General features: G+C 40.5%; 4 protein-coding genes across 6 annotated transcripts in view; 2 read left to right on the top strand and 2 right to left on the bottom strand.

Moving 5' to 3' along the window:
* Nucleotides 1–9,269, bottom strand: part of LOC128252945 (platelet binding protein GspB) — a 38,811-nt gene extending 29,542 nt beyond the window's left edge. Inside the window, exon 1 of the mRNA XM_052981176.1 lies at nucleotides 8,506–9,269. The gene's annotated coding sequence lies outside the window, so the exon portion shown is untranslated. The remainder of the gene's footprint in view (nucleotides 1–8,505) is intronic.
* Nucleotides 9,270–10,617: 1,348 nt separating this feature from the next.
* Nucleotides 10,618–11,769, bottom strand: LOC128266330 (ATP synthase subunit d, mitochondrial). 2 transcript variants are annotated; one of them, XM_053002785.1, is made up of 2 exons: nucleotides 11,666–11,769; nucleotides 10,618–11,288 (listed from the first exon to the last, which is right to left on the bottom strand). In XM_053002785.1, exon 2 carries the CDS (start codon nucleotides 11,271–11,273, stop codon nucleotides 10,737–10,739), a length of 537 nt encoding a protein of 178 aa, XP_052858745.1. In that variant the 5' UTR covers nucleotides 11,274–11,288; nucleotides 11,666–11,769; the 3' UTR covers nucleotides 10,618–10,736. The 2 variants fall into 2 exon arrangements, with proteins under 2 accessions (XP_052858745.1, XP_052858744.1); XM_053002784.1 differs by having other exon boundaries at nucleotides 11,615–11,704.
* On the top strand, nucleotides 11,759–12,323 carry LOC128266331 (39S ribosomal protein L55, mitochondrial). Its single transcript, XM_053002786.1, has 2 exons — nucleotides 11,759–12,032; nucleotides 12,091–12,323. Exons 1-2 carry the CDS (start codon nucleotides 11,856–11,858, stop codon nucleotides 12,235–12,237), a joined length of 324 nt encoding a protein of 107 aa, XP_052858746.1. The 5' UTR covers nucleotides 11,759–11,855; the 3' UTR covers nucleotides 12,238–12,323.
* Nucleotides 12,324–13,308: 985 nt separating this feature from the next.
* LOC128252824 (uncharacterized) overlaps nucleotides 13,309–22,663 on the top strand; it is a 49,452-nt gene continuing 40,097 nt past the window's right edge. For both annotated transcript variants that reach the window (XM_052980920.1, XM_052980919.1), the window contains exons 1-2: nucleotides 13,309–13,840; nucleotides 19,163–20,076. In XM_052980920.1, the coding sequence (XP_052836880.1) occupies nucleotides 19,651–20,076 (426 nt within the window). In that variant the 5' untranslated portion in view covers nucleotides 13,309–13,840; nucleotides 19,163–19,650. The remainder of the gene's footprint in view (nucleotides 13,841–19,162; nucleotides 20,077–22,663) is intronic.

Here is a 22,663-nt window from a genome sequence, read left to right as displayed (position 1 = left end):
CACTCATTTGGGGGCTCAGTTTTGCATCGGACTGTCAGTGATGTGGGTCTATGGGTCGAATGGATTGCTGTTGTCATAATAATAAGCAGGAAGTTCGAAGAAAAACACCCAAATCGGCTTATGTCGGGTGTTATGTGAGCAACAAAAAATGACTGAAAGAGCTGCTCACACACTAAGCCCAAATCGAGACTCATGAATGCAGTATCGTTGAGATACTTTTGGTGCGTTAATTAAAACTCAAGCTGGGCGTTTTTGTTCACCCCATATTTCACTTGCATAATTTCCAGTTGTCGCTCTCAATTACCAAACCACACTAATTGCAACAAATCGAATTTGATTGCTCAAATGCTACAAATTAGCCACACCTAAAAACGTAAAATATTGGTTTAAATTTAATTCGATTAATTAATTACAAAATATTTGTCCAATATTTTCCTCTGCTACAGCAAAATTCATTCGACAAGCTTTTCTGAGGCGAAACGGAAGCAAAAGCTGAAAGATTTTTCACAATATTTTCATGCCTCTTGGAATTGAGGAAATCTCTCTGGAAATTGTAAAGTTTTTCCTACATGCGGCTAAGCCAAAGCCTGTGCAAACAAACAAGTTTTCAATATTTAATTGCAAAACTTGGTAATTGTGCCTAATGGTTGGGTAAACAAAAGTGAGCAACAGGCTGACTCAATATGTTTGGGCGTTGCATTTGGCCATGTTTTTTACTACGTTGGCAGTGCGAACTGGAAATTGGATAATGGCTTTAATAACATGGAGGGTTTCAAACCTTAAACTAATGTTACAGCATATTTGAACATGCTTAAATCGTAATCAAAAAGTTACGACCCTGACCTCAGCTGCACTTGGTAATTATTTACACCACCCAGAACGCCATAAATCAACGCATTTTGCACATTTTAGAAATGGAAAATTACTCCATATTTTCTGTGGCAAGCACACACTCGTCCAGATGATTGCAGCGAGAACATGGAAAACATTTCCATGTGCCACTTAAAACGACTTTCAAAATGTTTTCACTTGCCGCAACGAGCGCACACCCACATACACTGGGGGGAAAAAGCACACCGAATGGTTACAAATAGTAAATTAGCTTAAACTAAAGTAGTGAGCAACGACTAAGGCAAAAGCACATAACGACAAATGATAAATTTATATCTAATAGCCAAACTAACATATTTTATTTATTCATTTGCTTTAAAGTTAATAGTTATTTTTGGAGTAGAGAGCGGATGCAGCAATTTTCAAGCTTTCTTATTGTGCTCAAATGAAATTGATGTTTTGACATAAAACTTTGATCGGTTAACTCTCTTTTTATTATACTATTAATATTTTTTTTTGTCCGTGCAACCACAGTTGCAAAGTGCCAACGGCGGCCACAAAGCCAAAAAGTTTACCCGACCAGAGTCCAAATTCCAGGCCAAGAACGGCCCACACAAATGCAGCCACAACTGGGGCCGCTTTGGCTCAAAACTCGAGTGCAGTCAACGCTCAGTTGAGGAATTATGCCAGCGAAATTCGCCGCACGCCTCGCGATTCATGCCTCACTTCTGCACGTGCCGTCGAGGGATTTGGAGGCATTCACTAAATCACGGATTTGAAGTTCGATTTGAAGCGATTTGGGAATCGCACAGGCTCATCTATAACTTAAGCGGCTGGGACGTGACTCTGGGGAATATATCCTATGCACGCTGGTCCATAGGACCATAAATTGCCGATCCTCGATCTGGAGCGGCAACAATTGCCGCCAATCGAAGCTGTTTTTCTTATTGATTAAGCGCGCTTTTATTGACGTTTGCCGTCCGTCCATCAGTCCATCAGTCCATCACTCTCTCCTCGGTCGGCTCTCCTTTTGCGAAATCGTGGCCTGCAATTATTAGCCATTACCATGCAGTCCAACTCCAACTGCCCAGCACATTCACCAGTCAGCCTGCCAGCTAACTACGTAGTAGAGCCGGAACTCTGGTGCGACTGCGAATTCAACTTCGATCGGGCCACAAACAAGGAAATCTGAAATCCATTTTAGCTGTTGTTTGCCAGACCGACCACGGCTCAATGAGTTCGTAATCGGCGGCAGATAATTATGCGAATAAATATTGCATTGTGTCGGTAGCAAGTGCAACACGTATTAATTCAATTAGCGGCAGGCAATCGAGTGCCAAGTGGCGCCTACAGGTGGGCGATGAAGCAAGAACCTTTGTGGTTAGCCAACAAAACGAACTGATATCGCGTGGCCAGTTTGGGCAGCTGTTTTTGGCCAATTAGCAGACCCCAAAGCACACCAACCGTGGATCGAAAATTCTAACGAAAAACAACTGACAGGGGAGAGCAAAACCTGATTGCGTTTAGTCATCGCCTCTGTGGCTAAAATTATAATGAGCCGCAAAAGCTGTTGACAACTTGGGTTTTGGTTTTTTTTTGTTTCTTTGCACCGCACTCTTTTTCTTCGACAGCATGATGAAATCACTCAGACCTCGACCCGACTTGACCACAATTCAAGGCCATAAATACCAGACCAAATGTGATTTGGCAACGGCCGCAATTGAAAGTGATTTCTGATGGATTGCTCATCCGCCAGGGGTTACCAATGCAGCCGGATAGATTTCCCAAGTCGGACAGCAATACGTTATGCAAGTTTCCTCAGACAAAGATGCATTCATAGAGCATTACAACAGCTATTGAAAGCTCATTTTTAATATTTATGACAATCGACGCTTGTCGACTGGCGACCTGACCCACATGGCGTATACTTTTTCGGCCATTAGCTGGCAATTAAAGCTGGCCAAGATCGAGATTGAGATCGTGCTGGGCCCACGGGGCAGCAGTAGCAGTAACAGCAGCTGATCGTTAGGGCTAGAAGCGCTTTACTGTTCTTCTTGATTGACATGCTTAGCACTCGCACTCGAATCGTATCTGGCATCTTGAATCTGAACAATCTGTAGCCCCAGCAACCTCATTTACAGCTTACAGCGCACGCTGCTCAATAGCCTCTTTGTTGCTGGCTTTTCTTCCGCTTTCAACGGTTCATAATTGAAATTATAATTCAATTTGCTGCACACTTTGCTTTTCAATTATTAGAAAATGTCTGGAGTGAAAGAAGAGTGCGATTATAGACGAAGATACTTATATACATATATATATTGCTCACGCGGCTGAGCATGCAGATACAGACACAGATACAGATACAGATATGTGTAAAAGCCAACTTTGTGTGGCGTGCCAGCCGCTGCGCATGCGCAAATAAATTTTCAATTTGATGGCGAGGATCCTGAGCAGATATTTCCATTTCTTGCCCATAAATATTGTAAGTGAGCGTAGGAGAAAATAACTATGTACATTGTAGATACAAAAAAAAACCAATGACGTGTCGTCGCTTGCAATTAAGAACGCTTTCATTTTTCATTTTCCACCTTCCTTCTTTCTCCGCCTTTCCGGCTCGAAAAAGTAAATTACTTTTACTGAATATAATTGAATTAAAATTACAGCCCTGAGCAAACTGTGAAAAAGAGACGTTCCACATCCAGCTTTAATGGTTAATGGAATTCTCTTGTTGATCAATATCCATGAGATAGAGATATATTTATTTATTAGCTACTTGAATATCTTTCCTAATTGAAATCCCTTTCTGCTTTTCTGGAACAGAGATAAATTTCTCCCCTGGCCTTTAAAAATAGAAATGGGAAAATTTGGAATTCGAAATTCAAAATTAGTTTCTGTATCTGTTTTTGGGGTCTTCTGGCACTTGAGAATTTTTCCATTTTTCCCCCATTTTCGGTGGCATAAATTGCAGACTGTCAGAAGTGCAGTCCCGTCTTTTCCACCGTTTTTCCCAGCTGATAAAGCAATAATGAGGGTCAGAATTTGACTTTGGCTGCCTCAATTATTTACAATTTGGTATTGATTTGCCGGGGAGCAAAGTCCAAATAATTGAGCTGGGCGAGCAGCTTTTATCAGTTCACTCCCAGTGACCCCGGGTCACCGGCAATCTGATGTAACTCCAAGTTTGCCCTGCTTTCGCCTGCACGCGTTTTGCATGCGTTTAAAGTCGCTTACGCAAGAATCGCGTTGAGGTGGGGCGGTAGAAAGTGCCGCCCGCTTGACGACACATTTGAGGAATAAATTAAGTAATTTACTTTGATGGCCATGCGTGGAATGTTTATGAACAAAAAAAAAAACAAGTGGCCAAAACATCAGCAAACAAATCGCTCAAAAGTCGATGGCCATTTTCCCTGAATTCAAAATTAAACGTGGGGTGGTGGTGCTTGTATTTATACCAAGATATCCCCAGAGTGTCATCTACTTTTGATTCATTCGCTGTCGCTGATTGTTTTTTTCCACAATTAATTGTTATGCGTTTTTAATGCCTCAGACTCAGACAATATCTTATATAAGGCGCATTTGTGTGTATGGATAATATAATCACATGTTTGCATTGCACACTTTACAGTTTTGTTGCGTTTTTTTTTTTTGTTCGCCTTTGTTTGTGTTTTTTGGCGTTAATTTTTTGGTTTTATTTTTCGAGTTTGGCAAAGAAAAAGAAAAACTTTCTCCGGCCGTCTGTCGTGCCAACTTGACGCACCACGAAAAAAAAGAAGATAGGCAAAGAAAGAGATGGCACGATGGCTGTAGAGAGAGAGGCGAAAAATTAACAACAAGCTTTTGATTTACTGGCGAAAAACGAAAGAAATGATCATTGGTGGGTATTTTGAGTTATTTATTTATTTTGCCAAAGAGAAGACATTGCAAAAAAGAAGGGTGTCAGAGGAAATTGAACTTTTAATACTTGAAAACAAACGAATAAATAGGTGTCATCGTCTTGAAATAATTGCCATTGCATATTATAAATAATGTTTTTTATTGTGGTAATAATCTTTATTTACCCTTTTTAAAGTTTAAATAAATAACGCCTTTTATAATTTGAAGTTTTCTTTTCATGTGAGACAAGGAAAAATTCTCTGACAAAATTTGGAAAATAATTGAACTAGATTTGGAGAGTATTAAATGAATAATTCAATTAAATTTAATTTATTAATATAGTATTTAAAATTAATATGAATAATGTATTGGGCTTTAAATACTCCTTCTTCTAATTGGAAGTTTTGCTTTCGAGAACAAAGATAAAACTCTCTGTCAAAATGTAGATTATATTCAAACTAGGTCAAGAAAATATTTTATTTTAGTATTAAACTGTTTATTATATTTAATTTATTATAAATTATGAAAATCTAACTATAAATATAAAGAATCGCTGATCAATTAGTTTAGTCTAAAAACAAAAAAAACAAAAACTAACAGAAAACTGACCCCTATACATTATCAAATCTCTGTCAACCAAGATTAGAAAACATGAATTCCTTAAGTTCAAGTTTGCAATTATCTTGCAGCTGTTGCCGACCGAAAGAAACCCAAAACCCTGTGATAAATCACCTACAACGGGGGCAACCGATAAGGGCCAGTCCCCCGAGTGACCTAGACTTCAGACCCAGACCAAGTTACATATATGTACATATATCCCAGACCTGTCATATCGCTTTTCTCCCAGCTTGTATTCAATCAATCACGTTTCGCTTATCGCCCCCCACTCAGCATGAGACGAAAGCGGAGAAAAGATGGGGCTGGTGCAAAATATGGCACACAAAGGGCACAGAAATCCATGACCACAGACGTTTAATCCGCATCGCGTCGATTATTATGCAAACGGCAATGAAAGCAAACAATTTAAGGCATACATTTGGCAGACAATGAGCAGCGGACACAAGAAAATAATAGAAATAAAACACAGGCAAGTAAGTGCGTGCCTTGGAAACGCCGAACAGTTGGGGAAAAGTGGAAAGTTGTGTGGTTTATGTGCATAATTGTGTGGCGTTTATTTCTCTTAAAAATTTACTGCGTAACCCCCGACACACCCACCCACCTCGTACCCCCGAAAGTTCGTGCCGAAATGCAGTTTCCATTTACAAACTTCTTGTTTGCTCACTTAATTTGCCTTTTGTTTGGATTGCTTCTTGTCTTGGTTTGTTTGCGTTTGGCACGTTGCTAATAAAGCAACTATGCGCCAGGCTGCAAAAAAATCTCGCAAAATTGCATAAAGCGAAAAAAGTGCGGCTAATAAAATGCTCATATTTGTGCCATTTGTTCGAACGAGTTTTTGTGAAAGTACGGGTATCTAGCGGATAGTTAATACGAATTTACAGCCGCCCCCTGTCCGCGGCGGCCACTTTGTATCACGATTGCACTCGATTCGAGCTGGGATGGGCCACCAAGCCACCAAGCCCCGTGGCGATGCAACACGTTTCTCTGTGGCAATTTCTGTTTCTGTTACTTTTTCGCCTTTTTTGCTTATATTTTACACAGCCCAGTCCAGCCCAATCGGACCGACCGTCTCCTTTTGCACTTTATTGACCATTTCTTTTTTGTTTTTGCGAACGTGCGTAGCGCTATTGTCGTTGATAGGGGAAAACCGCAGCGCAGCGCATACCCGTCCGCAAAACCGGCCACCGGCTGCGTCGCATTCAGGCGTTGACGGCCTGTAATGAAATGCGAATTTCATTCATGGCAATTGGTTATGAGTTACGTCTCGAATGGAGTTGGCAAACAACATCCAGTTGAAGTGGCCAAGGGGCAGATGGGACTGGCGATTAGGAAAACAACATCAAATGAGCTTGGACAAAAGTGCTAAGATAATTAAACTCTATTGCAGTCAAGAGGTTTTGATAAATGCTGATATGCAAAGAGATACACTAAATTTATTGTTGATAAATTAGCTAGCTATCCTGACATAAAACAAAATTTAATTTTTTGTTAATCTTAAGAACAAGTTTTTTTCTAAATTAAGTTCTCCAAAAATATTTTTTTTTAAAGGTTACCTGGGAAAATGATGTATTTAATTTATGTTGAGTTACTTTTAACATTGAACGAAACCTTTGGCCTTCAAAACACAACAATAAATATGAAGTAAAGTACAAATAAATTATGAAAATTATATATCAACATACCAAAACGTTGACTTTAAACCGATTAAAAAAAGAATTTCGAATCATGTGTAAGCATTTGTTTAATCTTAGACAAAATTCCATCCCTTAGAAATCATGTTTCCTAAAAATATCAAAACAAACGGAAACAGCAAAAACAAAACAGAAAATCCAAATGCTTTCACTTGCCAGAACATTGAGTCATTTTAAATTCCAGTATGCGATCTATAGCCGATTTGAGTCATCTAAGCCAGAGGCTTTGTCACTTACCAGAGCAGTCAAAAGCTTGCGTTACCTTAAGTATCTCGAATTACCGATTTACATTCCTAAGACTTCCCAGGCAACTCGTATTTATTTTATAACTGAAACCAAACCCCTTCACAATAAATATTGCCGAAAAATAAGTAAGGAACAGATCGAATATCATAAATATAGTACTGCTATTTGTTCTTGTAAAAATTTCCGCTGCAGGTTTTTGTTTTTCGCGCTGCTTAAAGGAAAGTTTGCAGAAATTTCCTAAACTGAGATATTTTAATTAAGTAAAATACGTTCGGAATTATCCGCTAGGTGTTTATGCAAACGAGCGCACAAAAAGCAGCAAAACCAAAAAAATTGTGGCTTTAACGCAAAAATTTTACAGAGTCAGCGCCGGTTGAAGCAGCTTTAAAAAGCCAACAACAGTAACAAAAAATATGCCAGACGAGTAATAATTATCCAAAGAAATTATAGCCCCCCCTGGTGTTGTGTGTGTGTGTGTGTGTGTTGTGTGTGCATTGGTGAAATGTGAAACTGAGAAGTTGCTCAAAGGTGCTAAAAGTTACGCTGCCAGACAGCAAATTATGAAATATGGAATACATGCCCATAAAAGGGAGGACTCCAAAGAAACGATTATGGTTCTCTGTACAGGCACATTTCAAGGGTATTCCTTATACGAAGTTATTATTTAAATTCCCCGTAAATTGAATTTGGATTTAGATTTTTTTGTCCATCGGATATTACAAAGAGAGATATTTATCTGTTTAATCCGATTAATATTTCTTTATACTTGAGCCATTACGTACAGAACTTGAATCTGTCAGATAATGCATAAGGTTGATTGATAGTTTTGGGACTGCTGATAAAAAATGTTTTAAATGTTTTTATATATCACTACAATATTTGCTAAGGAAACTTGTTCAAGTTATTGTTATATAGGAGCTATGGTTGTTATTTTGATTTGTATATTTATGTTCAATTGACACGATCATTCATTCAAGTTAGCAAGTTGAAAGCCTATAAATCGATACGAAGAAATACGAGTAACCAGCATTGTTTAGTCGGAAAATGCAGCCATTGCGTTCTAACTCGCCTTGGCTGTGGCATTTTTTGCAGGCCTATCAATCGATCGTGGTATTAGCTAGCCGCAGCTTGTTAACCCGTTTGCAGACCGGGGAAAAAGGGAATGCTGAAGGAAGGCTCCCTGCGAGCTACGAACCCCCATTATTGATGTTGTTTTTGTGCGATGATGTACGATGGTGTAACTTACCCGGGCTGTTTGCAATCCGTACTTGTGCCTGTTGTTGTTGTTGTTGTTGTTGTTGCTGGCCAAGTAGATGATGCTGCTGCTGCAGTTGCGGTTTCAACTGACAGTCGTTGGTTGGGGGCGTTCCAGGTATCGTTATCGTTTCCAGTGCGTTTTCCAGTCAACTTTTGATTTTTTTTTGTATTTTTTTGTATGCTATGTTTCACTTCACTTGGAAGGGAAAAAAAAACCATGAATCACTTGCACGTTATTCGGTGTTATTTGCTTGGCATTATTTGCTTGTTAATTGGTTTCGTTGTTGCTGAATATCGGTCGAAGTATTATTCTTTTTTGTTGGTTTATTTCGTTTAGAAAGTGGGTTAACTGACAGAGCGCGTCTTTAGTTGCGCCTTATGCAAATTACGGCTATTCGATTCGAGATTTATTTCGACTGGTGGCAAATTCCAGCTTGGTTCAACTTTGTATTTCAGCGATACACAGATACACTCCGTTCGCTGCGATTAGCGCTACAACTTGAGATTCCGCTTCAGACGTTTGCACTCCAACTCGATTCGATTTCGACTGTGCTGCCCAACCGATCGTGGGGCTTTGGCGGACCCCGATCACGACAGTGCACCTCCGAGACAAGTTAAGACGCGATGCGGCTTTGCGAAAGGTGCGCTCAGGTGAGCGGAAGAAACGAGATTTGAGCGGCTGCTTTGGAGCTCTTTAACGGATTTTTGTAGGCTCGGGAGAGACTCTCCCAGAGTTCCGTCAGAAGAACAGAGTGGCTGTGATTGAACTTTTTGAAAATTACCAGCGGTTATTTCAAAGCGACTGTGATGGCCACTCTAAAGCTATCGATATCGGCACGATAAATCGGCTAAGCCCTGCCAACTTATGCCAACAGGCCTGCCAGTCAGTGCCCCGATTGCCCTGTCAACCCGTCACAAAAGTTGCCGGTGAACAACCCGGGCAATTCGAAATCCGAACATCCAAGTATCTGTTAATGGCGTGGCAAAAGAAATAAAGAAGAGGCAGATCAGAACAGTCGAAAGTCAAAGATGGGCGTTTTGGCTGCTGCGCTCTGAGAATTTTTTTTTTGGAAACGATTTTAACTAAGTTATAGAAGATTTTAGGGCTGTCCTTCCGAAAAGCCCCAACGCTCGATCATTTTCAAACTTTCAGGAAACTGATTTCTTGAAAAAAACGGTAAGAACCGGTATTTTTGTTTTTTTTGCCAATTTCCTCCAAAATATGACCTTTATCAAAAACTCAGACAAAAGCAAGTATTTTACTAATCTAATTGAATTATAAATTTTATGTTTAGTGACTTTTTTGCGAGAATTTAATATTTAACAAGATATCGAGCAAAATAGTTTGTTTTTGCCCTTAATTTTTAAACGAGTGCCGAAGTAATCTATCGAACATAATATATATAATAAATTGCTCAAGGTTTTCAATTATTATCGCACACTCAAACCATGGAAGTAATCTTGGATAAAAATGAGATATAGTTCTGCCACCGCCCGCCCGAGAACGCTGTTACAGGTAACCGTGCTTATCTCTGAGCTAGAGGGCGCTTTATGCTCTATAGTGCAGAGCAAGATGGCGCTCAAGATTAACATAAATATTTTAATATTATGCAGTGTAAAACAAACAAATTTCGTTATAATTTGAAAACTATTGTATTTAGACCGACTATGTAGAGCCAGATTGATTAGCTTTTGACAATACCTTTTTAACAACGTATAGTACTTGTCTTTAGCTTTGGGCATGCACAGCTTAGTTATTTTTCATAGGGTTTTCCGCCAAATAAGCTAGTTTATAAAAAAGTCTTAGAATAAACGATTTTCTAGGATCCTCAATAAAGTCCTTACAATTTTTTGAAACCGAAAACTCGCAGGTTCAACACGAGCGTCACTTTTGATTAAAAGAACAAGCAAGTTCAAGAATTTTAATATAATCGGTTGAATAGTTAGTTCTGCAAGATTCTTATATATCTCAACAATTACATTCAAATTAAGCAAAATAAAGAAGAATTTTATCGAAGGACAGATATCCCCCATAAAGTCAAAAGATACTTTTCATAAATAATAAAAGAAAACCTGCAAAATCCTAGAGCAAGCAAAAACCTTCATTTGAAATGAATTTAATTTGGGTGATTTACTTCAACGTGGTTTACATTTCGAATCGACAAACGAGCAACGACCAACGACTGCCTGACGCCAGAGAGTACTCCTGCCAGTGGACGCTTAGTGGTGACCCTGGGCCTCGGCCTCCAGCTGCTCCTTGGACTTGTAGCCGACCTGCTCCTCGGGAGTGTGGGGCCAGAAGGTGGGCTTGTTGATGGGGTCGAGCGAGCTCTCGGGGAATGCGTCGCGGTAGTCCTCCATGGTCATCTGGTCGTAGGGCAGCAGCGACTTGAGATGGGCGATCTCCTTCTGGTAGTTCTGGATGCGCTGCTCGGAGGCCTTCTTGTAGGCATCGATCTCCGACTGAGAGGCCTTGATCTCGACGTCCACCTGTGGGGAGACCTTGTCCTGGGGATAGGGCACCTTCAGGGCGTCGTACTGCTTCTGGAAGCTGTCCACGAGTCCGGCCACCGGGATCAACTGCTTGTACTTGGCCCAGTCGATCTGGGGCGGGCACTCGGGGTTGGCCAAGACGGCGCGGACATAGATGTCCGACTTGGTCTTGAAGGCGCCAAAGCTGCTCTTCTGGTTGGCAGGAACGCGCTCGGCAAGAGCGGACCAGTTAACCGAGGATTTGGCGATGCGGCGGGCGGCCATTCTGCAGCACAAATACTGTAAAACAACAACAAAAGCAGATGAGGTTAGGTTGTCGCAGCATAAATTGGTTAAAGTGGCAAGCGGGTTTCTTTTGGGTTTGCTTATTCGGAATGATAGGGTTTATGATTGGTCAATGCTTCTTTTCTACAGACACTTGGCATAACACACGGAAAATTATGCCTGCAAAAATTATGTAATTTTTAGCATCAGCAGTTCCACAAGGTTCCTCTTAGCCAAAAACCCTGTTTCATGCCCTTCTTTCAAGGCCTGCATGTGTATCACTTGCTGTCGCTTTTAATCTGCCTTAATTTCTTATTTTAAAAGGCTTTTAGCAAACGTACTTATTTTATTAAGGAGAAAATAAGAATTTCTGCCCCAGCACCAACACTTACACTTTGAGTACGAGTGTGACCACAGGTGCGTTAAATACCAAATTATGCCAGGGCTGCCAGACTCTTGAGGGCTGTTCTGCAAGTATTAAAACTCTCCCTGCTTTTGGTCACACCATCAGCTGCTTAGCAAAAACATAACTCGTGTACTCGTTTATTTAGTTAATATATACTATTGTGATTATCAAATAAAATGCTGCTGAAACAGTTGCCACAGGCGGTGCAACAGATGCGCTGCATTTCCTCGGCCACAACGGCGGTCACCAGGCTGCATCGCTCTGTCTATTGCCGGCTATATCCCACGGTAGTTGTTCAGCCCGATGGATCCACGATAAACATACGCTATCACGAGCCGCGGAAGATCATCAAGGTACAAATGGGTAGCTGACTTGTAATTAAATGGGTAATAAACATTTTCTACCAACTAGCTTCCCTTGGACCTCAGCACTTTAACCGATGCGGAGCGCAAGGCCCGCTTGGAGGCCCGCAAACCTCGCAAGAAGGTCAAGATCATGGAGGAAGTGGAGGACAACTTCAATGCCAAGAAGTACATGAAGTACATCAAGAAAAAGTAGCATTTAACTGTAAAATAAAACGAAAAACAACCGTTATATAAGAAGTTTAAATTAAAATTAAAATATCGCTATTGTTGACAAGCAAAGGTTCGAGTCTGCGATTCAGTCTTTATTTTTCGAATTTATTTGGTATTTAGCGGGGACTTACTCCTTAGTTAGCGGAGACTCTCCGCAGGTAGCAAAGACACATTAGAAATCATCGATATCACCGTTGACTTAAAACCATTGATCTTTGCACACAGAATTTTTTGGCGCAAAACATCTATGTTTCATCAATGTTTATAATCAATTTTAAAACGGAATATCTCTTAAGCCGATTCATATTTCAGCTTCCCGTCCTTATCATTATTGTAGCTAACAACACAACAAATCATTTTCATATTTTCAGCAGAAAAAAAAAAAAAAAGCGGTTATTTACTTAAAGTGTAAGTGGGTCTACACACGTTTTTCAAAGCATTTAAGATTTTTTTAATCAGGCTGAGTTACACATTTTTTACAATTAAACTAACAATAGAAATGAACTAATAATTCTTTTGTAGCTACTGGGACTAATTATACTTTGGTATTCCTTAAACGGCTGAGTCTCTGAATTGGTAAAATTCGATCAGCTTTTCAATAAAATTAGCTTGCTAAGCTTTCCGTAGTTTAGATATCTTTTTTTTTGAAAACGAGCATTTTGGTGTACAGCTTGTATTAAGGTGATATCAAAACCAAATTAAATTCAAAGTAACGTTTTTAGCCAACCAGCGTTGCCAGATGATCGATAGCATCCACAGCCCCTGCCAAACATCGATAGAACCAATACTTTGAAAACATCGATGACATCGATATCAGCATCGATGTTTCACCACCGCCAACAGATAACTGTTAGCGAAACTTCGAACTAACAGAAAAATGTAAGTGGAATGGCGAGCTAACAGACAGAGAGAGAGAGTACAAAGAGAGCGACGAAGATCGGCTATCGATAGCTCCTGCCAAACATCGATAGCGCCGATATTTTGAAAACATCGATTTCATCGACGCTGTAGTCGATGTTTCTTCGCCGCCAATCAATTTTTTTTTGCCATCACTAATCGAGACGGAAAACAAGACGGACGTTGCTGCGCGTCGCTCCCGAAAAATATTTAATTTGAGGACGCTCTTTCGCGAGTTCAGACGCAGACATAAATAAACCATCAACTTTTGCTCCATTCCAGACTGCAAAGTCGGTTGTAGCCAAGCCCCCAAACCCCCATTGCAAGTGAATCGGCTTTAACAAAAGTGTCGGCGGAGAAATGCTGAACGGACAGCGTCGCGTCTAACAAAAAACAAGTACACAGCTTGCGAATGCACATAAACAAGACGAGACAGCAAACGAAGAATCGAGTGAAAACCTATTTTAAAACGCCGAGCTATATTTATTTTGTTGACGCTCAAGATTTTTGGTGTTCGCATCTGAATGTCTGCGAGTGCGTGTGAGTGCGCGAGTGCAATTGTGTGGGTTGCATACCACGGCGAATAACTGCAATTGCAATAGAGAGCAGACACATACACACATAATTGGATTATGGCCACACGGCAATAAGAACAGAGAGTGAAGAGAGCAGTGGCCAAAACCGAACGGGTAAATAATATTATTAGCTGGAATCGGTTAAAGCATAGAATTAGTGGATTAGTTATGTCGCACAACTGTTATCTGGCCCTCCACACTGGTGTGTGTATGTGTGCGGAAGCAGCCTAGAGATGGGGGCCTGACCTTAGCTTTCGCACACTGTTTGCAAAAAGTCTGTACCCGCTGCAGCTTAAAATCGAGCTTGCAGGGACAATAAACCAAAAACTCTCATAGGAAAAAAATTTTGGCCTTGTCTTAAATTACAATTTTTAAATCAATCTCTGTAGTTTTAAGCTTAAAAAAATCTTAAAAGGAACTTAGAACAAAACTTACAATAACAACCTACTGTTGATTGGATAAGTAAACAGATTGACCCGGACCAAAATGTTTTATTTTGAGTTAATCCGTCTACTTCAATGAGCTTATATTAATGACTAATAAAACATATTTCTGATTTAATATCTACGATAGGGATTTCCTTATCCTTGAGTTAATTTCATGATTACTAGAAAATAACTTTAAGCGCTTGCTTAAAAACAAGTTTTTGGTCTCTATACGACGGTTATAATGCTTATTCATATCCGTTTGCACAGCATGTAATCTTATGTAAAAAGCAAATTCAGTATATTATTTTCCTGAGCTTAATGTACGCAAGTACAAAGCATTTTTTTAAAAAATTTGCATATTCATTTTAATCGAACCTGTTGTCACCATTTGATGCACTCAATCTGGCTCATCTCTAACACGTGCGTGTGTGCGAGCGTCTGGAATTTTAAATTCGAAATGGGGAAGGTCTGGAGCGAAGGGGAGCGTAAATATTTTCGTAAGCAGCGGAAATGTAAAAATAACACAAACACATTTGCAAGTTATGATGAAGATGCTTCCGATGTTTGTGTTTTACCATCTCGCTCTTTTCCTGACCGCTTCCCAGTTTCTCCCTTTTTTCGATTCGGCGGAATGACAGTTTTCCACGTAAAACTGAGACAGATGTTCCGCTCGTTATTACGGATCGAGAGCTATAGCTCCCAATCCGAATGCATCTTCCACTTGGGTTTCCCACTGAAATGCAGCTGCCCTGTTGGGATTTCGCCGGTTTGGTGGTTGGTGCTACCGCTGCATTTTTGTGGTGCTTTTTTTTTTCGTTTGTTCGTTGTGGTCCGTGGTGTTTATGAAATTAACAATAAACTCCCCCGAACTTCCGCCCTCGGCAGCCGGCTGTTAATGCTGCCTTAGCTAATTTGTTTTCATTTGTGTGTGCGCTTGTGCCCGCATCGAGGGGAAAAATAAATAAAATAAAATAAACCTAAACCATTTGTGCCCATTCTCCGCACCCTTCAGTTGTTTGGTTTTTGCACCTTCTTCAGCTGCATTCATCAAGTGTTTTGTTTTGTTCGATCTTCTAATAGGACTTGCACTTGAGGCTGAAAATAAAACTGTTTTTGTTGTCGTTCTAGTTGCGTCTCTTCGTTCTTAAAGTTCATTTTATTTTTGGTGGATAGTTTTTGCCGATCGATGGGTGGCACGTGATCCCCGCCCCCTTAAGCAGAACGGTTGCCAATTAGTCGAAATGCCTAAATGGCGCAGTAATCGTGGGACACACAGAAATAGTTTAGAAACGGCCGTTCTGTACCGATAGAAAGTGAAATTTGTTTGCTGGCTAATTAAGCTTATCTTATACTTTCAGCCCAGCATTCCGTTGGCTTTGAATTTATAAAGATTTGTATATTACTCCTCGCTTTCCATTTCTTTGCTGGGCGAGCATGAATCACTTGTTTTAGGGCACCAAAAAAGTAAACGATAAAGGCCTCACACCTTCGATGGGCTTGGAATTTATTCAAAAAACACAAATTTACATAGATTCTTTTTCATAAATACACATATAGCGGATGCAGCCAGCACCTCCCCGGTTGAATGAGTTGGTAGTTTTTTCGAGTGTGGGTGTATCTTTTAGATAGCCAGCGATCCCAGGCGCATATAGGCGTAGAAGAATTTATGAACGCGACAACGACATGTATTTCATTCAGTCTTTGTTGTTTCTGTGGGCCCAAGAGTGTGCCATGTCCCATTTTCCACTTCTTTTTTTTTTGTTGTTCTTTGATAATTTTGCTTTGCCTCTGCGCCTCATCTCTTTGTTTATAGAAATTTCTTCTTCTTTGGCTGCCTTGGCTTCTCTTCGCCGTCTACTCGTCTTTGTTTTTCTTTCTACACGGTGGTGGGCATGAAGTGGCATTTTTTGTGCCGCTGACCAACTTTCCTTTTCATTAACGCTTTTTTCGGGGTTTGGTTGGCGGCTCTGCCGCACTTCCTGAACGCATCAGTTCTCGAAGCATTATGCTCCCTACTTGAACGTGTCTGCGGACCAAATCATTTCCAATTTCATAACCAAGATTTATGCCTCTTTAATGGCTCAGCTGGAACGAAGTGTATATTGCACACACTTCTCCGGGCACGCGACTACGTAGGCGAAGTTATGACGATGAAGATGATGATGATGATGATGGTGGCCACGACGACCCTTGGCCCCATAAAAGTGCAACTTGATCTCGCACAGCAACGAAGTCACCGCAGTCGGCAGCGGTTTATTGACTCGAACCTTGTGGCGGTTAACGGTTTAACATTCGATTTGGAGAATGCCTTAAACGCCATCAAAATCTAATGGAGATAAGTGGTGTGCTGAAATTAATTTCTTTGGTTTCTCTAGCAAATCATTTTGCAAAAAACAAGCACGGAATGCTAACAAATATTTAAATAAACCGACTTCAAATCGTGTGATTAATAGGGCTTATATTTTTAATGGCAGTTGAAAAAGGTATAGAAATTTAAAGAAAACTAGTTTGACTATATGGAAGTAATAAGTGATTTCAAAGTTATTTAGGGTTTTTGGAGCGAACCACTTGTTCCACTTCTGAGATTTTTATATTAAATTCAGCTGCTACCTGCTTTCAGGGTATTTAATCTTTGTGGACGTGCTGACTTTTCAGATTGCAGCATTCCGCTATGGTGCCCATCATCTATTTTCCATATGTTTGGCAGCAACTGACCTTTGTCTGGCTGGCATTCCTATTAAAACATAAATATTTTGAAGTTTTGCCTTTGGTTTTCCACACGAGATAAATAGTTTGGAACGTGGTGTGAAAATTTATGCATGCCCCTTTGAAAGAGTCCTATCAAAGTGACTGCTTAAGTGTTTTACTCGACTTGATAGGTCGGTATGCTTATCCAAATCAGTACCCCCCTCTCATTGGCAGCCAAAAATCGTTGCTTGGGGGCCTTGACTTAGTTTGCGGAGTGTGCTAAACGCATTTTTGTGGGCCACGGAATGGATTTCCCTATTCATCGGCAGCACTCTCTCCGCAGCGCGCTCTTCTTCAAGATATTAAAGCATAATGTTTACTATTTTTTACAAAAATATTTAACTTTGCAACTCATTAGGTTTTATGGGAACTTTCACAACTGGCAGTGAAGATAACTCGTATCCATTTCATAGCTAAAACGAGATAATTTGCCAAAGACCTGTCAGTAATTGGATAACTGTCGTCGAGGGCGTGGCCGAAACCGATCCTTAGGTAATCGTGGGGCAGGCTGCTATTAAATCGAAGCCACGGCCCCACTTTCCGTTGCAACTCTTTGTTTGTCATGGCGCCTAATGAAGTGTAGCACTTTTTCCGTAGCCGCTTCATTTGACCAAAAGCTTTCGTTGTCGTCGATTGGCGGCGGTTAGCCGCAATTGACCCTAATTACGGGCTACTGCCGGCTTTAACTTCGACTTGGGCTTCGGCTCGTTGTGTGTGTTTGGACAGATTTCGCAAAAAAAGGAAAGACACACAAAAAATACCAAATTGTAAATCTCAATTCGCATAACTTCCCCGTTTGCTGACTGCAAAAATGTGCTTGGTAATTTGTGTTTTATTTTGACTTTGGCCAGCGGAAAAGTGAGAGCTGTGTTCGCCTCTATCATTATCATTATGTCGAAATTTGGTGTAATTATTTTGTTATAGTTTTAATTGCGAGCTGGCTTTTTTCTGTTATCTGATATGATCGCCTTTTGGCGACTCGCATGATCCTTTACGAGCCAAATTTGTGCTGGTTGATTTTATTTTTTGTCGCCCAAAAGCTATTTCGCTGTATCTTATCGCCGAATATATATGGGTACCGTGATAAGGAATGGCAAATCAAAAAATTCCAACCTGTTGCCGTAGTTCTCCGTTATTATAGCAGCAAAATATTTGGTTATATCATTTCCAAACTTATCTCTAGAGTGGAACCGAGTGGTTCGAGTTGGGTGGTGGGGTTTTTCCGATTGTGGAACCCTTCATCGACCTCCCTCGTGGATTTCACCTCCTTCATGCCACTCAAGAAACGTAGTTTTCAAGCTCGAGGCCAACGATTCAGTGATCGTGTTTATCTCACTTATTTGCTGATGAACTGAACTCATTTGCCCCCCAAGTCCCGTGTGAGACAATGAAAACAGACGACGACAAAAGTCAGCGAAATGATAACCAAATTGCTGCTAAATTACATTGTTTGTTCGAAAGAAAAAAAACCAAAGGCAGAAAGAAGTCAGTATGTTTGTGAAAATGATTATTAGTGTGTTTTATCGCACTTGAAAAGTCGGCGCTATCAAGCGGCAACCAAACCTGCAAATATAGTAACATTGTGCCTGTGGCTATCACCGCAAGAGCCCGGCTGATAAGCACAACTTTGCCAATGGAGTCGCCTTTGACCCTGAATATTTATTAGCAAATTCGAGCAGGGCCAATTAATTCATTCTTGTTAGTTTGCGATGTTTTTTTTTTTTGGAATGTGCTAATCCGAAACGTCTACAAAACTGGAATAATTTTTAATACTGTTGCGGTATTAAACAGAGCGGCGACTTCTTGGTACCCTTATCTGATTTGAAGTTTATAGTTTTCTTAAAAAAACATCTTATCAGATTATTTAAAATACAAATCTGTTCTAAACAATTTTAAATTAACAATTTATATTATTAAGTAGTTTGTTTTTATTAGCCTTCTGGGCAAAGTTTTTATTAATTGCCTTGCCTTGATCTCTACCCCTTAAACGTTTGTAAATATTTCGAGTTCCTGTTACCTAGAATTTATTACAGACACTTTAATATTACTTTCTGCGGCGCGTGACAACAAAATATAAGGCGAATTCTTTAATTTGCACCCCATAAAAAAAGAATAAACACAGAAATGTTGATCACGCGGCCCGCATCGTCAGCTTTTCGAACAAATATATAGCTATCTATACAAGTATTTATTTACGTTTCATTAGAGCGACGAGATTTGTTGAATAATGTTATTTACTTTTGTTTTTTATTTTTTTCAGACTTCCAATTGCGAGCGCTTCCATGCAGCTTCCACAACTGCAACGTGCCAAGAATCGAAGAACAATCCAAAGCATTCTAAATAACGATAATAAACAACCAACTAAGTACACAAATTTCTGATACGAAGCAAAAACAGTGATTGATAGATAGTTATCCCAATTTTTTTATTGTTTCAAAATTTTGAAAGTTGTCAATCTCGGACCTATGGATCCGATTCATGTTTCGTGCTGCGTCCCCATAAACAAACACTAAAAATATCATCCGTACAAACAATCGTGCCCGTCTATCCGTCGCGTTAACCCGCCAACTATTCTGTTACCATGGTGTAGCAAAGAGCTCCAGCATCAGCCAATCCACATAGATACAACTCGATCCGCAGAGTTCTCACCCACAAGCAGTCACAAGGCAAGGTCGCCCAACGCCAAAAACAAACCAACTTTACATACACATCGGGATACGACAGCAACATACTTCGTAGCTGATAGACATGAGCCTGAATCAGCACAGTGGGCCCGGTCCGCCGTCGGAGATCTGCGGACTATCAGTGGACCAGGTGGACTCCTCGATGTCCGCCCCCGCCCATGCCTCCCCCTTTGTCTGGCCCAGCACAGCAGGTATGTGCAGCAACACCACCACACTGTCACCATCTGTTAGTGCAGCGTACAAAGGCGCAGGAGCCACATCCAATGGAGACGCCACCGCCGAAGCTTCGGCGAAACATCAGCCGCTTCACAATGGCGGATGGATCGGGAATGGTCTGCCGCCTGCGCCCGTGACCAGGACCATATCATCAGATCGCCTGGTCACCGGTAGTTCGTGTCGGGCGCTTCGCACCGCCGTCTCAGCATTATATTCCGTGGATGACTTCGTCAAGGAGAAAATTGGATCGGGATTTTTCTCAGAGGTCTACAAGGTAAGCGCCTGCTTTTCTATAATTTTCTAATGGAGTACATTTTAAAGTGATAAATATGTAGGTATGGGGGGTTCAATTTAGAAAGATTTCTGATATGGATGAATATATACAATTTTATGATAAATGGGTCGCAGATAAAAATAATATTTAGTATTTTACAGATAAGATTTCGTTTAAAAACAGAATTGATATTTCTGTTATACAAATTTTCTCCGCTCATCACTAATCACTTATATATCTTTGCCTTGTCATGTCAAACTATTGAAATTCATTGAGTGGCATTTGGCAAGCTTGTCAAAAGACAGCTTTTGTTCCCACAATTGAGCATCATAATTTGATGGCACTTTCATTTTCGCAACAGTACACCCGCCAACGGTAACAAAGCCAAACAAATACGTTTATTTACACAATTTTAATTAAACTTTAAAATTTTTGTAATTACTCAATAGGTATTGTGGCGGTTGCTTCGGCTCATCATTCATTATCATCATCATGCCGCCGCATCCCCCACCCTGGGCTAAAATTAAACAAAATTGCAAAACAATGGCCCAGACCAGACCAGACCAGACCACACCAGACCACACCAGACCCAGACCTGACTCAAATCCAAACCCATTGCCACTGCAGCTTAGCTGGGAGCTATAAAATTCCAAGCCGTGAGCTCATGAAAAACGCATTCGAACTGCAGTGAAACCGTGTATAAAAATTAATAGCGTTTAGTTTCAGCCCCGGCCCAAACACTTAAGAGTGTAAGCGGCTTTGTGTGGGGTGTTTTGGGCATTTCGCTTACAGCTCGGAACGGTTGTTGGCCCCAAAATTAATAAGTTGCAACAGATGTGGTGCATATGATGCGATGCGATGCGATGCATACGATGGAAGGGCCCGAAGCACGACCGGCACAAAGACTTTGACATTATGGTTTTCCAATTACGTAGGAATTAGTGACGGTCAGATGATTATGCAATCAACGGTGACATTGGGACTGAAAGTACATGGCCATCTAGACGGATAAGTGCACAAATCAAAGGGAAATGGAAATTGAAATCAATGTGACACCCAGCTTTTCTGAATGGATTGACAACTCTTTCTCGGGATGAATTGAACTTTCTCATCTATTTTTCAGATACGTCTGAATGGATGAACGAAAACGGTTTCACTTTCATTTTCATTTTTAAGTGATATTTACACATTTCTTTACACGTATGTTTATTGTGTTTCACGGGCATTATTCGGTTATTTGTTGCCATTATTTTCCCCAGCTTTCCCATCACCAACAAAGACAGTCAATGCCCCTCTCACTACCACCCTTACTTGCAATTATATTTCAGTTGTCTAATGAAAGCGAACAAAAAGCTGCGGCTAAATGGAAATCTTCTCCATTCATTGAAGCTACACCACAGACACGAAAATCCTTTGCTCTTCTATCTATTCATGTGCGCATATTCTAATGCCGCAAATTGCATGCGAGTTGCGCGTATCTCATGGATATTTGTGGCGGTGAATGACCGACCTGTGGGTCTGTTTTCTATACCTTTCCGGGGACTACCTGCTGATTTGCATAACTGCTCGCCATTCGCCATTCGCTGTTCCCTATTCACTATTGACTTTCTATGCCCCTCGATGAAGAATAAATTGCTGTCGTGCATCCCGAAGATAAACTCCAGACCAACAACGGCCTGTTTATTTGCGTGTGAAGTGCGTTCGATTCCATTCCATTCGGATCCGTTCGATTGCATTTCCGCATTGTAATACGCCAGCTGCCAGACAATTAATGGCTACAGCAACAGCCGCAGCAGCAGCAGCAGCAGCAGAACTTCACTTCGCCCCTTTCTATTGATAAAAAAAAAGAAAAATAATTGAAAACCAGCCACCGATCATTCGGTTAGAGTTAATTGAATTGCCAATAAATTCATATCAATATCTGCCTAATGACACCACCAATTTGTGGGTTCAGCGGCGTCAAGTGCACGCATGGATTTTCCTCTCGTCTGCCACGCTTTTGGCCCCAATTTCCCCCAAGATATTTCAAAATGTGGAATCTCTTTCAGATTTATTTTTGGCCCTGGGTCGGGCTGCTGCTCATTTCAATTGCGTGTCAAGGCAACCGCGAGAAAGATATCAAACGAAGCAGCGAACGAGAGTTCCCACTTTGATTAAAACTCTTTCACAATTTACCATCTATTTCCATCTATTGCGTGCAACCACGGATGCCAACTGTAAATGATGCGGTTCAGCTGCAAGATATAGAAGTCTGATTTGGCGGATTTTAACCTCACACAGATGGGGTTAATCAGGCGGGAAAGCGTATAAATGGAGAAATGAATATCTGAAGGAAGTGAACAGATTTTAACCTCTGCATTTCTGATGTTAATCAGACAGGAACAGTTTTCATTTCACCACGGCTGAGGTGTTCAAATTGTAAATCAAATTCACAACATAATTCGCTTAAATCATGTCGTATAAGGAAACCGCCAGGCTAACACACAATTTGTTCGGACATAAATCAGGAAAAACTTGGTTTTTCGTTTAAGTTTTGTTTCTCTTTTTTAGCTTTTCAATTTTTTGTTTTTTTTTTTTAAGTAAGTGT

Source organism: Drosophila gunungcola, chromosome 3R (assembly GCF_025200985.1).
Source record: "Drosophila gunungcola strain Sukarami chromosome 3R, Dgunungcola_SK_2, whole genome shotgun sequence".
Taxonomy (NCBI): domain Eukaryota; kingdom Metazoa; phylum Arthropoda; class Insecta; order Diptera; family Drosophilidae; genus Drosophila; species Drosophila gunungcola.
Note: the sequence above shows the minus strand (reverse complement) of the source record. Positions and strands in the feature narration are given on the sequence as shown.